This window comes from Meles meles, chromosome 14 (genome assembly GCF_922984935.1).
Source record: "Meles meles chromosome 14, mMelMel3.1 paternal haplotype, whole genome shotgun sequence".
Lineage (NCBI taxonomy): Eukaryota > Metazoa > Chordata > Mammalia > Carnivora > Mustelidae > Meles > Meles meles.
This window is the reverse complement of record NC_060079.1, coordinates 31,979,973-31,997,020: the sequence shown is the minus strand read 5'-3', so window position 1 is coordinate 31,997,020 and position 17,048 is coordinate 31,979,973. Positions and strand designations below refer to the sequence as shown.

At 42.7% G+C, this 17,048-nt stretch overlaps 1 protein-coding gene across 1 annotated transcript in view; it reads right to left on the bottom strand.

Annotated features, from left to right (window-relative positions):
• VWA8 (von Willebrand factor A domain containing 8) overlaps positions 1-17,048 on the bottom strand; it is a 333,349-nt gene that overhangs the window by 16,643 nt on the left and 299,658 nt on the right. Inside the window, exons 41-42 of the mRNA XM_046028286.1 lie at positions 2,842-2,967; positions 1,022-1,180 (exon numbers count right to left, since the gene is read on the bottom strand). Of these exons, the coding sequence (XP_045884242.1) occupies positions 1,022-1,180; positions 2,842-2,967 (285 nt within the window). The remainder of the gene's footprint in view (positions 1-1,021; positions 1,181-2,841; positions 2,968-17,048) is intronic.

Here is a 17,048-nt window from a genome sequence, read left to right as displayed (position 1 = left end):
TAAATAATGGTCTACGACCACCTATGTCTGCAGGACACAGGTGATTCTGAATACGATCTAGAATACCAATGGCTAGACCATGTACCTGCTGCATGTGTCAGCACACACCATTTCTCTCTGCTGCACTTTTGATATTAACCACATAGTATGTGATGTGTCATCTGCTCTGGGAAAGGCCAGAGGGCAGGTAGTTAAGAGGGGACTGCTGGGCTCACCTTGGGTGGTCACCTGGTTATGGGGCATCCTCCACATTCTGACCTCTGAAGGAGGACGCTGAGCGAACGGAGCAACCACAGAATGGACGCAGTTTAAATGGGAGACTGCATTTCTCCCAGGGTTGCTGTCTTCATTGTTGGGGGTCCTCTATTACTGTGTAATCCTTGCCCACATGGAAAGGCACAGCAAGGCTGAGAATAATGCTCTTTGAGGGTGTCCTCGAGCCTTGGGATGCTGTCTGCTTGGCGATGGGCAAGAATGGGGTGTGGCGGGAACTGGGATGAGGAGGGAGGCTCTGAGAAATTTGGGAAAGAGACTTGTGGTGTCTCTCTATGCCCCCCCCTTTTAAAAAGATTTCATTTATTTATATGATGACAGAGAGAAAGATCACAAGTAGGCAGAGAGGCAGCCAGAGAGAGAGGGGGAAGCAGGCTCCCTGCTGCGCAGAGAGCCCAATGTGGGGCTCGATCCCAGGACCCTGAGATCATGACCCGAGCGAAGGCAGAGGCTTAACCCACTGAGCCACCCAGGCGCCCCTCTATGCCTATTTTTTATGACTAACATCACACACTAGTATAGGGCAGTGCTCTCTTCTGGAGTCATCAGTCCTTTAAATTGTATTGGTCCTTTAAATCATTTTCCTGATAATTACAGCAGATAAAATAAAAGGTTCTCTTTCGCTATGCTGATAGGTGAGCTGATGAGGAGAGGATTTTTCTGCACTCATTATGCCCTAACTGGGGGGGACTCTTGGGCAGATGTGGTCAGTGACGCCTCTCATCATCAGTCTTGGTTCATGCCATACCTTGAACTTCTCCTCGTAGTTCTCGAAGGCTTCCATGACCATACACACGGCCTCCATTGAGCGCTCCAGCCGTCCATCCACCCCGTTAAAGCGGTACATGCTGCCAGACACATCGACCACCAGGCGCAGGCGCTTGGGTTTCTGTTGGGGGCTGCCCAGCTGAATGGGGGAACAACAGAACAGCCTTGTGAACCAGAAAACTACCCCTGGTTGCTGTTTCGAGGGGCCCATAAAGGCCCTAGAGTGCCAGCTGTGGGGCAGGTCGATCGGCTGGGGGCTCGGCGGGGTGCAAGGCTGACCTGGCAGGTGGAAAGGATTGTATTTCAGTAAATGGGACTGCAGACTCGGGCTGGTAGTTGGGGCCATATGGGAAAGATTTTCCTTTCGAATACGGTCCTTTCAAGGCCTAACCTCAGCTAGTAAAACCGCCTTACCGAGGCTATTATTCTTAAAAATAATAACCTGGAAAGATAGAAACCCCAACATGTCATGCCTCGGAGTCAGTTACACTAGCAAGATTGAGTTATTCTGGAAGGCCACATCAATTTTACTCCTACCTGTTATGTAGTAACGTGCAAATCATTTTTCCACAAAGCCCGCCAGTAATGTCAGACTCTAAAACAAGGCTATGGGAGAGGGGGTCTGGTGAAGAACTGAAGGAATATGTTTCCTCAGTGTCTTCTGTTATTAGCAAGCTTTCATGTTTCTCTTCCTTCCAGTTCCTGCATTACTACTCCTCATTACTCTTCTTGGCCGTTAAAGCATGAAAGTGGGATCCAACCACACTTGAGCAGCAAATGTCAATTAAAAATGTGAAAATCCTCTGAGTTTCAGTTTGATTCTGGACTCATGCCTGCCAGTTTGCAGAATTAAAAACATATTTTTGTTTTTAGTTTAGTTTAGCTTTAGTTACAGGAAAAAAGGAGGAGAAAAATTTCTAGATTATTCTGTCATTATACGCTCACTGATATGCATGAAAGCTAATGAGCACGGTCAGTAATTCCCAAAACACAGGGTGGGTATTGGAGGGCAAAATTCAATGTATTTCTTTAAAAACTTGCTGAGTCTGCCTAAACGAAGGACAGTGCCACATATGCTTCCATGACTACTCGCAATTCAGATATATCTGAACACGGCTGTTGACCGCGATGAGTCAGTAAAGAACGTAGTTGTTGACTCATGCCAATGACACAGAAGTGAGTACTGCCCAAATTACCAAAAGATCCTTTCTGAATAAACATCTAAATGGAGCGAGTGACTGCCATTCCCCAGCAGTCACCGCACCCCTGGCTCTCAGCAGCTGCTTGGCAATTCTGGTTATTCTGGGACACAGAAGATCATAGAGCCCTCCAAGAGGAGAGATGAAATATTTCACCTACTGCCATTTTATGTTTGTCCCTCTGTTGCAGATATTTTAATATCAGGGCTGTCTGAAGCTTTACATACTGTGGTTGGAACTACTGAAGGGAGAGTTTCTTATTTTCTAAAATTTTCTTCAGGTATAGGATGGCAGCAGACCTTTAAAGTCACAGGACAGTAGAAGGTCACCAAGATTGCTCTAGAGCACTGGGTGTCTTCCATTTCCCTTCCAGGGGCAGACCTGCTCTGTGTCCTAGGAGCTGACCTGTGCAGACAACATCAGCCTCTCTCTCAGCTGTTAGTTTCTGGTGGAGTCTGAGGATGGGAGGCCCTGTCAGGAGATCAGGTTGCCATATTCAGGGTTTATGGTGTTTTGACAAAGATGGCAACTCAAGAAAGCATTTGCCTGTAAAGAGGGCTGCACTCTACCGACCGGAGGCTACTCATGCACCATTACTTACTTGTGGCTCCAGCTCGCCCCGGCGTTTGTAGATGGCTTTTTCTCCAGTCAGCCCATCAATGATCTTGGCATCATCTAGTTCTCCTATAGCTTGGTGTCTTAGCCACTGCCTTTCTTTACCTTTAGCCTACAATGACACACACACGTACACAAATTCTTATTTTAATGACTTCTGGAGGGTACCTGACATACTTTCTGCATGAAAAACAGGAAACACAACCAGGATCTTTTCAAATATGTGATGTTTCTGCATGAACACAGTTTCATCGATGGACTGGTTTCTGCTCTGCCGATAAAGAATGCCCTTTCGGTAGATTTCATCTGTTTTAATCATTTTAACACATGGAATGATAAAATGAGCCCATTTAGAGCACACAAAATGGAAAAGCAGTAGGCAAATGAACCCTTGGAGAGATGTGCACAGCCCGGAAATGCAGTGGTGATACATTTCTTACGCATCTTCTGTCACGGTACTTCTGGCGAATTCCTTAGGTAACAAAACAATCAGCTTGAACTTGTTAACATTGTCTGCAGGCACAGAGAAAATGTGATCTTCAGAACTCTTCCTTTTGGAAAAAGAATTTGTTATTTGAGTTCTCTGTGACTGATGGTGCAATTGGAAACAGCTGAAAGTAATAGTTCATGAACGTGTTGCGTCCCCCATGACCCTCTGAAGAGATATCGTCTGAATTACTTTCCCAAAGGTATTGCTACATGATACAATGACTTATAGCTATGGCAGGTGGACCAAGATGGTAGTTAAGGACAGTGAAGACGGACAATATCCCAAATCAAGGCATGAGTCCGTTACAGCCAATGATTATATGTACATTAAGAAGTAGGGGGGGGGGGGCGCCTGGGTGGCTCAGTGGATTAAGCCGCTGCCTTCGGCTCAGGTCATGATCTCAGGGTCTTGGGATCGAGCCCCGCATCGGGCTCTCTGCTCAGCAGGGAGCCTGTTTCCTCCTCTCTCTCTGTCTGCCTCTCTGCCTACTTGTGATCTCTCTCTCTGTCAAATAAATAAAAAAAAAAAAAAAAAAAAAAAAGAAGTAGGAGGGGGGCACCTGGGTGGCTCAGTGGATTAAGCCGCTGCCTTCGGCTCAGGTCATGATCTCAGGGTCCTGGGATCGAGCCCCGCATCGGGCTCTCTGCTCCGCAGGGAGCCTGCTTCCTCCTCTCTCTCTGCCTGCCTCTCTGCCTACTTGTGATCTCTCTCTCTGTCAATTAAATAAATAAAATCTTTAAAAAAAAAAAAGAAGTAGGAGGAATAGCTAAAATATTTTCAAGCTTGCAAATGAGAGTGGTAGTTAAGATCAGAGAGCCTGGTTCCCATCCTCCCTTCACCATGATCAGATATCTGACCTCAAGCAAGTTACTTAATCTGTCTCCATTTCAGTGTCCTCAACTCTAAAATAAAGGTAACACTAGTTCCAACTTTGAGTTTTTGTGAAGAGTAAATGAGATACTACATTAGCCGAGGCAGAGCCTGGAAATCCATGTCAGCTGTTACCATCATCGTTGTCGTCATCATCATCATCATCAAGTGAGACACATTATGGACAACTAAGCCCAGATTAATTTAAGCACACTTCCATCACCGTTCCACCGGAGGTAGCTTAATGACAGTAATGTCATTGAAAATACAAAGCCAAGCTTTAGGCAGTCGGGACCAACCACTACACAAGGAAGCTCCAGACATTCTAACTGTAGGCAGGACTACGTAGATTAATTTCTTATTCCCGATACCCTTGCTAGAAAACAGGTGCAAAATTCCCTCATTTGAATACAAATATATTAATGTGAGCACGAAATAGAGATACTCCTAAGCCACCAACATAGAGATTACATTTGGTAGGCAGTTAATTCCAGGAATTAGTTTAGATGTGCCCCCTAGAACTATGTTCTTCCCTAATATGTGTTTTTGGTAAGAACACCATAACCTTATAGGAAAATGGGATTCACTGGCACATAGTTCAATGAGCTCCTGAAACTCTATGAGATAGGTATACAGCTACAGGTGGTAGGAGGAAGGAGTGAGCAGAGTCTTCTAGAATCCTTTCCTACTGGGCTACGGATCAGACAGACAAGCCTGACAACACAATACTGGCCTTCTCAGGCTCCCTCCCCTGCAACAGTGATTGGGACCTGGCTCCTTTTTCCTCTTTCCCATTATGCCTGAGGCCTGGAGTGGATCATTCCTCAGGTTTTCAGGATGCTTTATGCGGGGAGATGCATTTGGGGTGAACACTGAGGTATCTTTCCATCCTGACATTCTGTGATCCTTGGAGATACCAAACTGCAGAGCACTGGCTTCTAATGCCTTTCATAGATGAGGACAGACCCTCGCAGACCAGTCTTGACTGGGAAAATAAGTACCACAGAAAGAACAAGAGAATGTGGTAGAAATAGTTAGCTGTCATCAAAGTGACACTTAGGGCTGGGTTTAAGAGAAAGATGGGATTACAACAGAAACAAGATTACGTAACATGTCACAGAACAGCTGTGCCACTGTTACCATTGAGCCTCAATTTTTGAAGTTTCATCAATGCGTTGACAAGGCAATGACATTGAAGAAGTTCAAGGGAAACTGTTCAGTTTCCAGTGATACGTAATTCAACTAAGTATAATATGGAACTTTCAGTTTAACAAAATAGGAAATGGAGAGTGCATCACAGTTTCCGATAAGGCTAGAAAGTACACATCAGTCCTAAAGGATTCGAAGAGGTCTGAATCATGAGCATGGGTTATTAAAAAAGAAAAAAAAAGCACTGTGTCACTTTGCAGCTCCTCCCTGTTTTACTTTCTTTATCTTTATTACTGTTTACAAATGTCTGATTTACCTCTTTGTCTCTATTATCTATCTGTTCCATTAGAAAGTCAGACTTATGGGATAAGAACCCTTCCATAACTGCAGCATCTAGAACAGTGTGTCATATGAAGTTGATATTTGATAAAAATTACTGAAACTTGATTGCTACTATAAAACATTTCGTGATAATCATATAAAAGCATGTCTATACAGTACTATCTCAATGTATATGTATCTATATTATATACATGCAAGGAAAAATATGTGGGAGAAAATGAAAATATTAATAGTCATGGTTATTTTGGGGTTGTGATTTATGGGTGATATTGTTTTCTTCCCTTAATTTCTATATCTTTCCTCCCTCCTCCCTCCCTCTCTTCCTTCCTTCTTCCCTTCCTCCTTTCCTTTTGAGAGAGTAGGAGAGCACATGCATGTGCAGGAGCTGGGGATGGGGGGAGGGAGAGAATCGCAAGCAGACTTCCATGCTGAGTGCGGATCCCAACATGGGACTCAATCCCATGACCCTGAGATGATCATGACTTGAGCTAAAATCAAGAGTTGGACAGTAGGGCGCCTGGGTGGCTCAGTGGGTTAAAGCCTCTGCCTTTGTGTCAGGTCATGATCTTAGTGTTCTGGGATCGAGCCCTGCATCCGGCTCTTTGCTCAGCAAGGAGCCTGCTTCCTCCTCTCTTTCTCTGCCTGCCTCTCTGCCTACTTATGACCTCTGTCAGATAAATAAATAAAATCTTTAAAAAAAAAAAAAGAGTTGGACGGTGAACCGACTGAGCCACCCAGGCACCCCTTCAGTTTTCATATAATGGACTCATGACTTTTAAAATCTGAAACAAAAATAAGTTCTTTTTTCTCAAAAGGACTTAAAAATATCCTTTTGTATTTTTATGAAATATGCCTTTGAGACTAGCTTGGAGAGCAAGACTTCTCAAACTTCAATGTGCATACAAATAACTTAGGGATCTTGATAAATGCAGTGCTTGATTTGGTAGTTTTTGATTCAGTAGGTTTGCTAACAACGGGTCCAAGAGCACTGTGGAATTCTTTTGCTAATAATTAGTGAAAATGGTCCCCTTTTAGAGGACCTTCTTTCTGGGGGACCTATTATTGCCCATGGCAGGGAGGCTGCAGATTTATAAAAAGCTTACTTTTCCCTTAGAATATTATATTTGTCTGCTGTCTCTGGATTCACCATCATGGAAGAAAATGGGAATTTTAGGTCTTGATTTTCTTATGCCAATGTTGTTTCTTTTCCTAGATACAATTATCATTCCTCAAGGTGCTCTCTAGATTGAAGACGATTTCCATTATGTGTTCCAACTGAAGGAAAAGAATTTAGTAAAATTTAGGGTGAGAGTGAGGGAAGGAATCTGCTTTTTCCAATAAATCTGCTCTGCCTTTCTTCCTTTTTTTTGGATGAACTTTTTTAAAATTGAAGTCCAACATACCTCTAAGTCAAGCACATACGTGTGACGTGCAGAGCTCAGTGACCTTTAGAAGTGAACACCCCAACGTAACCACCTATACCTCCACAGGCCCCCCAGGGCTCCTTCTGGAATTTCCCACTTCTATCAGCAGGGCTTAGGTTTCCTGGCTTTGGACTTCATAATAATGGTGTCACACAGCATGTGCTCTTCTGTGTCTGGCTTCTCTGGCTGCACATGGCTGCTGTCAGGTTACCTGGGCTGCTGTGTGCGGCAGTTATTTAATTCTTGCTCGCTGCTGTAGTGATAGCTAAGCCTACGATTTGGTCACGATTTATCCACTCTACAATGGTGCTGTTTCCACTCTGGGGCTATGAAGAATAATGGCGCCAGGAGTGGTCCTGAGTACGTCTCTTGGAGCAGATGTGGGGGTATTTCTGTTGGGCAGGAACCCTGGATACGTTCAGCTTTAGGAGATACTACTAAACAGCTTTCCAAAGTGTTTTTCCAACTTATATTCCCATGAGCAGTAGGAAGGTTTCATCTGCTCATACCCTCACCCACACTTGATATCGATGGCTTAAAAAAAAAATTGCTAGCCATTCTGGTGGGTGTATAGCATGTTCCCTTTTCCTTTTTATTTTTAATCTGTGGAAAAATGAATTTTGGTTCTGCTGGTCACTGATATTTTTAGGAACATGAGCCAGTGCTTTTGTCTTTGAGAAGTGTAAAGTATGTACTGGCCTTTTGATCCAGAGCTACTGGCACAAAGTCATTTTATAATAGTAGTACTGTTCATTAGTTTTTAAGTCTAGAACTTGCAGATAAATATGGCCAGATAATTTGTTATCTGCCATCTAGCCAGCCCACCAATTTTTGGAAACTCAAAACAGGAAGAGGCCTGTCAGAATGGATACTCTTGGAGGCAAGGGGCTGGAGGGGGAGTGCTTTAAAAACTTACTGTGGGCTGGAAAAGAAATATTTATTATTATGGACTGTGTATTTTACGGGGCTTACTGAGATATGTCCTTACCTAGTAAGTTCCTACTGGATTTAAAGATATGCTTTTGTGTATAACAAAGGTCCAAACATGAGCTTTATAGTATATTCATTACATGAAGCAAAGTATTCTTATAAATATGTCCATCTGTTTTGGCTTATACAATAAGTTCATACTAATGAGAATTTATTACATGTAAAGCTAGGTTTCACTAGTAAAAATCTACATTACAGACTTTCTAGAAAAGAAACACGGTTTTATTATGTTCATGTAAAGAATACCTAGACTAATTGAAATGCTCAGAGGATGACGTATTCTGGTTAACTTATTTTCTGGGAAATAACTGGTTAACCAGAAAGGACATCCACACTCACCTGTGGCCTTGAGGACCTTAGGAGGAAGACACTTGACAAAAACCAATTATCTTGTGGTTTGTGACACCTGATCTTACGACCTCAGCACTGAAAGTATTCTGATTAATCTTAAGTCTTTGTTTATCTGGGTTGTGGTTGATCAGGACTTCCTTTATCTGCAAAGTCTACAAGTAAGCCGATTTTCTATTATGCCCTCACAATTTATTTAATAAGGAGATTAGAAAGATTTAAGTGGCAATTTTTATAGAAAGCACATACATTCTACAGACTAAAACATATAATGATCATCATTAAATACTTCTTGTGTGAAAGAAGAAATGTAAATGGATGTTGAGGATACCTGGGAGCAGTAATTCTTTTATTAAACATTAACTCTTGTTATCTGCAACATTTCTCCATGTTCAACTAATGTATACTTCTTATACTATTAATCTGCACCTTTAAAAAAATAAGATGCTGGATTAAGGCAAACTTTTGTACAGTATTTGTAACATAACAAATTATAAATCAATGGAAATAATAACATTTTCTTTACAGTTCTCAGTATTCTGACATAGCAAAAAATATTTTTTAGATACCTATTAGGTCGCTAGCTGCTCTAAATGCTTAAACAGGGTTGCCCAGGAAAAAGATACACACCCTCCTATTTTAAGGGATTCCTTGTTTCTTGAAGGGCCATCTCACGGCAAGGTTAAATACTGATTCACGTACTGCACAAAGACGACCCTCCTTAGAAGAGTTTGTTCTCCTGCTTGGTGATGTGAAACTAAACTATGACTTTCAGTTACAATGTAATGACATGTTAGAATTGGTGTCTATGAATAAAGGCAATTTTATGCCTGTTTTTCAAGAATTCAGTATTTTGGGGGTGCCTGGGTGGCTCAAGTGGGTTAAAGCCTCTGCCTTCGGCTTGGGTCGTGATCCCAGGGTTCTGGGATTGAGCCCCGCGTCGGGCTCTCTGCTCAGCAGGGAGCCTGCTTCTCTCTCTGCCTGCCTCTCTGCCTACTGTGATCTCTGTCTGTCAAATGAATAAATAAAATCTAAAAAAAAAAAAAAAAAAAATTCAGTATTTTTAACCCCCAAGGAGCCAGGAACCACATGTAGCAGTGTGGACATACAAACAGACCCGTCCCAAGGGACCCTAGATCCACCCAGTCCTGCTTTCCCCCAAGTCGTCCTCAGCTCAGTAAAAGGCTGCTGGCAGCCCTGCTTTGTGCTGTTTTTGGGCACATCCCTAGGGATGTGGGCTGTTTGGGCTGTTCAGGCCACATCCCTAGGCGTTTTTGCTTTCTCTCACAGCTCATGCCTAGTGGGCCCCGGCAGATCCCCTCAGCTTCCCCATACCCACCATACCCACCTTCTCTTCCGCCTTCCACGCCCAGCCCTGGCGCTAGCACCCTTCTCTCTTGCCTGGCCCAGTGCCATGGCCTCCCGCCTGGCCTCCCTGCTTTTCCCCTTGACCCCGTGGGTCCCTCTCCACACAGGAATCCTAAGGATTTTTATGAAAACACGTTGCAATTTGCAGCAAATGCATTAAAAAACACCGGCATGATTAAATTTTTAAAACGCCTGACTGAACTTCTCTTTCTCTAGTTATTTTCAGGAATGAAATAGTATTTATCTCTGTTGCATGTAATACGAATTTTCACACTTTTGCTTCCTTCTATCCCTCCTATCGACTTCTTGATTTTTTGCTTAATTTGTGAGACACTATGAGAATTTAGGCCCCACTTGTTATTATTCAGTTCACTTTTTTATACTGTTATCTTTTTCATAGTCTTATTCTTTTTTTTTTTTTAAGATTTTATTTATTTATTTGACAGACAGAGGTCACAAGTAGGCAGAGAGGCAGGCAGAGAGAGAGGAGGAAGCAGGCTCCCCGCTGAGCAGAGAGCCCAATGCAGGGCTCGATCCCAGGACCCTGGGATCATGACCCAAGAGGAAGGCAGTGGCTTTAACCCACTGAGCCACCCAGGCGCGCCCCCCCCTTTTTAAAAGATTTTATTTATTTATTTGACTGAGAGAGACACAGCGAGACAGGGAACACAAGCAGGGGGAGTGGGAGAGGGAGAAGCAGGTTTCCTGCTGAGCTGGGAGCCCAATGCGGGGCTCGATCCCAGGACCCTGGGATCATGACCTGAGCCAAAGGCAGATGCTTAACCATCTGAGCCACCTAGGCACCCTTCATAGCCTTATTACTGATACTTGAGTTTTCTTTGAAACATATTGGCCACAATTATGTAGAGCTGATTCTGTGTTTAACCGGTTCTGAGGCTTATTCCGAGTCCTTTATACCATGAATTTCCTGTTCTTTAAGAATCCTAATTGGGGCATATGGGTGGCTCAGTCGGTTTTAAGCATCTGCTTTCAGCTCAGGTCATGATCCCAGGGTCCTAGGATCAAATCCCGCATCGGGCTCCTTGCTCAGCAGGGAGCTTTCTTCTCTCTCTGCCTCTGCCTGCCACTCTGCCTGCTTGTGCTTTCTCTATCTCTTTGAGAAATAAATAAATAATATCTTAAAAAAAATTCTAATTCCCTTCTTCATTGGCTGCATATTTAAACATATGTGCTTATTTTATATATATATATGTATATATATATGTGCGTATACATATTTACCTCACAATTATTTTCAAAAAGAGTACTTAAGTGACATGTATTTAAAGTCTCTGAATATCTGAAAGTGTCTTTTTAATCTCCTTGTACTTTGGTGAGTACAGAATTCTCAGCTCACATCCCCAACCTCCCTGCCCCCATGCCCCAAATCCTGCAGATGTTCTTTCACTATCTTCTGGCATTGAACATTTCAGAGACAACTAATGTAAGATTACGTTTTGTCTAACAATAGCTTGTTTTCTGTCTGCCGGATTGGTTTTAGGATATTTTTTTTTGTTTTGGAAATGTTAGTGTTCCGTGAGGCTGTGGTGAGGCACTCCTCTCTTTGGATTACGTTCGCCTGGTCCTCAGCGAAATGTTTTTCATCCACAGAGTTGGGACTGTCTTTAGCCCAGTACAGTTTGTTGTTGTTGTTGTTGCTGTTACTCTGATTATTGTTTATGAGTGCTTTTAGGTCCTCTCTGGGAACATCATTGGCTCATTCGGTGTGCATTTACTGAACGCTCACTGTGTGCTAAGGTTCCTGCTTCTCAGGAGGGCTCCTGGTGCGGTGTGTTAGCTCCCCACTCTGTTTTCATTGATCAGTTTTCTTTTGGTTTTTGATTTCTTTACTGCCTCTACTGTCTGGAATAACAACTCAAGTTTCCACTTACATTAGTACTTAGACTGAAGACTGGACTGAGTCTGTTCCTTCTACTTTTAATGTAAATTTCAGTTTTGGGACTGTATTTTTAGTTTTTGTTTTTTTTTTAATAATCTTTCCTTATTGCATTCAACTCCCTTATTATTCCTGCTTGCTTCTTAGCCAGACTTTAAAACAAAACAAAACAAAAAAATGTCTTATTTCACATACTTCAAGTTTCTTCGACTTGTGAGAGCACAAAGCAGATGTTTTTGAGAACTCTGGTGTTTTCTGAAGAAAATACTCTAGCCCAGCAGCATCACCTTCCCCTACATCTTGGATGCATGTCACTCTACCTCACTGCAGAATCCTCTCTTAGATCCTGTGTTATTTTGTTCGTGGGTGTCCCTACTCTTAAATAATGAGTCGGCTTTACAAAACAATTTGGGAACAGACTGGGACCTCACTCTCCTTGCTCGCACTGACTTGCCAATTCGTTATTACCAGAGCTCTCCTTCAAGAGTTTAACTGGCATTCCTAGCTGAATTAAATCTATACTACTTAACTCAGGAACTCAGTAGGGAAAGAACTGGAACTGTGGACTGTCACAGCATGAGAACGTCATTTCCACATCATTTCTTACTTTGGTTTGGAAAAGCCATCGCGAGGGGCCCACTTGGCATTTGTCTGATGTCATCTTCAAGCCAAATATACAGTTAAGACTGGTCTGGCCCCTTTCCCGGTGTTACTCCCTCTCCAGCCTTCTGTCTGTTGTAGCCATGGCCTAAAATCGAGACCTCCCCACCCCGACTGCTCCCAGTATTGCTGCCTTCAAACTGCTGCTGCTTGGCAGTGACCACATGGAGGTCAAGTGATCTGCTCCTCACCGGCTTGAGGGCTCTGGCTTCCATTCCCTGCCTCTCTGTGTAAGAGAGACGACTGTGATCCTACATGCACTTCCTGGCTAGTAACGCTATTTCTTAGGGAGGGTTCTGAGCTGTCACTAGTACTGTCATTCACAGGGTCTCATCACACTCCATTTAGCACAAATTCTTCAAAGCTTCTGGCATGTCACATGCACTCTTCCCTAATTTCTCCTGCCATATGGGTTTTTACCATTTACAGCATTTTGCTATTTTCACATGTTCATGGTCATCTGGTGAAGACTGAGGTAGAGGCCTGAGCTCAAGCAGCCTGGAAGTCAGGACTGTATTTCTAGGCTGCACTTGGTTGAAGTTGTCCCTCAGGGGCCACTAAGGCCATGTGCTGAGTGATGAGCCATTTGGGTGCTAGGAAGAGCAACTGGCATTTGACTGTTCTCCCTGAAATGCAGATGTTCCCTGATGTGGCCGTTTCCACCTTTCCTCCCATTTGCTCTGTACTCTCAAATTAGCCAACACACCTTTTCTCTCGGCTTGGGTTGTTGTCCTATACAGATGACCTTAAAAATGTAGACATAGATATATATACAGATACGTACTCTCTGGTCCTAACCTTGCCCCTGAATTCCAGATTCACGTCTTAAAATCTTTGAATACCATGCTTGACATTTTTACGTAGGTGTCCCAGGAGTGAGAAAACAGGACATCCAGACCAAACATCTGCTTTCTCCACAAGCCTCTCCTCTTCCTGACTTCCCTATCGCTGTTCTCTAGGGCTTGAAAACCTCACCATGCCCCTCACCTCACATTCAATCAGTCACTGTCTTCCCATCCTACCTCCAAACTGTCTTATCCTTTCCATTTTCACTTCCATTACTCTGGCTCAGGTTCTTATCACTTCTTACCTGGATACTGAAAGTAATTTTAATGATTTCATTAAAGTGCTCAAGGCCTTTGGGGGTTCAGCTTGCCCTCATTTTTTTTCTCCTGCTCTCCACTGCCCCCAGCTCCATCCCCAAACTCTGAACTCTAGTCCTTCTGGACTGTTTGTCATTCCCCAAACAGCCTTGTATTCAAGGCTTCTTCCTCTGCTCATAGGTTCCTTCCGTCTAGACCAGAGCTATGCAGACTGCCCTTCGTGAGTAAACACTTGTTACTGGTCCATGATGAAATAAGTTACAGAAGTGAACAGTAAGCATTTAAAAACTGGCATGGCGATTTGACAGAGTGCTTTTATGCTTGCTGAATCTAATATTAAACAATACGGGTTTGTATCTTGTATGCTCATTTTTATATTTTTTTCTTCAGGAGTTCATTTCTATTTTATTTTATAAAAGCATTAGTTCATGGTCAATGAACAAAACCTGGCCTCTCTCCAAGGAAGGTTTGAGAAGCTCTGGTCAAGACTGTCCCTTCATCCCCATCCTGAGAAGACTTGCCAATCGAAACCGTGCTCATCCTTCATGGCCCAGCTCAGAAGGCATTTCCTCTGAGTTTTCCCTAACTGCATAGTCTAGAAATTGCTCACACATTTGTCTACATAACATGGCACTTTATTTAAAACACCGCTGTGGCATTTACCACATTGTGTCTTCTATTACAACTACACATGTATCTTCTTTCCTAAGTTAGTCACTGAAGGCAAGAAACCTTAGGCAAAAGAGATATTCAACAAATGTCTACTGGATGAAATACAGTTATTATTAATTAAATAAAGGGAACGGGGAAATGCTTTCCATTCTTTACATATGAATAAAGTGGGTGCTCAGAAGAAAGTCTAAATTCTTTGCCTGGCACCAACCTGCCTCTTAGCCCCAAGTCCTTGGGTGCATTTTACGCTAAGTGGAATCCTGCTCCCACTTGAGATCAGCCATCAGCTCACACCTCAGACCTCAGTGTCATGCCCTTGTCCGTGCCATGTTCTCTGCTGGGGCATTGTTTATGCTTTCCTTTAACTGATGAATACTCATGTACCCTTCAAGAGCCAGCTCATGTATCCTTTCCAGACAAATCTCTCCTAGAACCCCTCTCCTTTGGCTTCCACTGCCTTCTCTGCATCTGTCTACCTAGACACCTACCATACTCAACTGAAATGATCTGTTTGGGTGCCCATCTTTCCCACTCCCCAGAACTATAGCCTTCTTGAGGACAGGGATGGTATCCCGTAAATCTCTGGGGCCCCAGTGCCCTAGCACAGTGTACATCACACATCAATGTTCAAAACACTATTTATCTCAGCCTAAGCTCATTTCGAACTGCTCAAGGAAAAAAAAAAGAACATAATTGCTGGTTCATGGAGATATCATGCTAGCCAAAGCAATCAGAGAAAGGCTAATTTCGTTTAGCCTGAGAATGAAATTACTGATTGTAGATCAGCAAAATGCTGGAGCGAAGAGATGATTACAATCAGTGGCTTTTTGTGGAATAGATATTTTCTTTTGTCAGGGATTGCTGGCATCAGACATTCAGATTCTAAACCAAGGACAACTGAAGTTACGACAGACTCTGTTCTAATAAGACAATTTTTGCTATTGATTCCTAAAATATCCAATACCCAGGACCCTATGATATCTCATATAGAATCCAGTCAAGAAGCAAAGGGAGGTCACCGGTGATGGCGATCTTAATTGAGAAAGCCAGGAGTTGCGACAGACACATGTGTTGGAGCAGACATTGTAACAGGAGTGCCAACAACACTCCTTTTCCTCACATCTCTGCCCTGCTGTCCAGAGTCCGCACGCAGGCTTGAAGCCATACTTTGAGAAGTCATCTCAAATGATGATTTGCCAGTTCCTGGCCAGACGTTCTGCTGTTCACCAAGGAAACACCCATGGTTACCGGGATTCCACAGCAACCTCAGCACAGCTGGGAGCTATTAGTCAATCAGAGCCATACAGGACTGGCAGACGGTGGCGAAAGGGGAACCAAACAAAGCCTTCTTGTTTTGGTTACAATCTAAAGACTCATATTCCACTGAGGCCCTGTCTACCCTTGGCCAGTAGCTGTGTTTTGAAGTAGCACTATCTGTCCACGTGGAAGACTAGAAGGCCCCTAAGAATAACACATCTGTGGATTAAAAAAAAAAAATATATATATATATATATTTATATATATATAAATATATATATTTTTATATATTTATATATAATATATATAAATATATATATAAATATATATATTTTTATATATTTATATATTATATATATAAATATATATATATAAATATATATATATATAAAATATATATATATATATATATGGAAACACTTGAAAATGCGATGTTGGCATCTGGATAATGATGCAAAATGCTTTACGAGTATATGTGAGAACGATTCTTTTCATGGAATTGTATAGTTGGCAGCAGATAACAGAGGACTAAGAGGTAACAGGGTCCCGAGCTTCGGACTCAGATACTCGCTTCACCGGCCACATAACCCAGGCTGAGTCTCATCTTTCTACTCTTCAGTTCCCTCAGTACAAAGTGGGAACAAAGTAGCTACATTCCAGAAGACTGTGAGAATAGCCGGGTTACATGTCTCAGCTTTTGTATCTATCCAATGTAGAAAATAGCTCTTACTGGCTGTCGTAAGGACTCACCAGCACAAGAAATGGATGTAAAGGAGGTGACTGGGTGTCTGGCTTGCAGTCCAGGCTGATGAAGACGAGCAAAAACTAGGGAAGTAAGGATGAGATAAATTCTTCTGCAGAGAGCGCTGTGTGCTAGGCATTGCTTTAAACGGTCTGCGCGTATCATCTGAGGCAATCTGTGTACCTGCCCTATTATCTGTCGTTGCATTTTCCAGAACCTGGGCTGCCAGGCCCCAGAGCCGGCGCTCTTAGTCACTAAGAGATGATGATGATGACAACGATGGAAGAGATGGTGAGAATGCTGTGGGAACGTAAGGCATCTAGCAGAATGTCTGGCACACGGCACTTGCTCGGTAAATGCTTGCTAGTATTAACATGCTTGTATTCCTTGTGAAGATTTGGAGAGATGGTAGTTCTACAACTATTTTAGGTTCTCCTCTGAGGATTACATCGTTTTTGTTCCCTTTCTTCTATCTTAAAACTTTTTTGCTATTATTGAAGCCTAGTTTCTCTTTTGCAGATTTCCACGGAAGAAGAGAATAAAAACATTCTTGAAATAATTAAGTTACTCTATTTGAGGATATCTAGAAAGTTATTAACCCCAAGCCCCTTATGGTTTTTTTTCAATAGGTGTCTATTTCTTGTTTCCTATCCCTTTAATTGTATTTGTTGCTTTTCTCTGAGCCATTTGCAATTTTCTTTCACATCTCTCTTTGAAGGTGGAAATCAAAACTGGATACTGTTTCTGAAACTGGTCTCATCACTGTGGGCTTTAGCAGAAGTCATTCCTTAATGGCAACCCTAACTCTAACCTAGGCTTGACAGGTGGTCTACTTGAAGAAGTCACAGTAGTGGGTCTACCTTTTCTTCCTTTGGCCGACC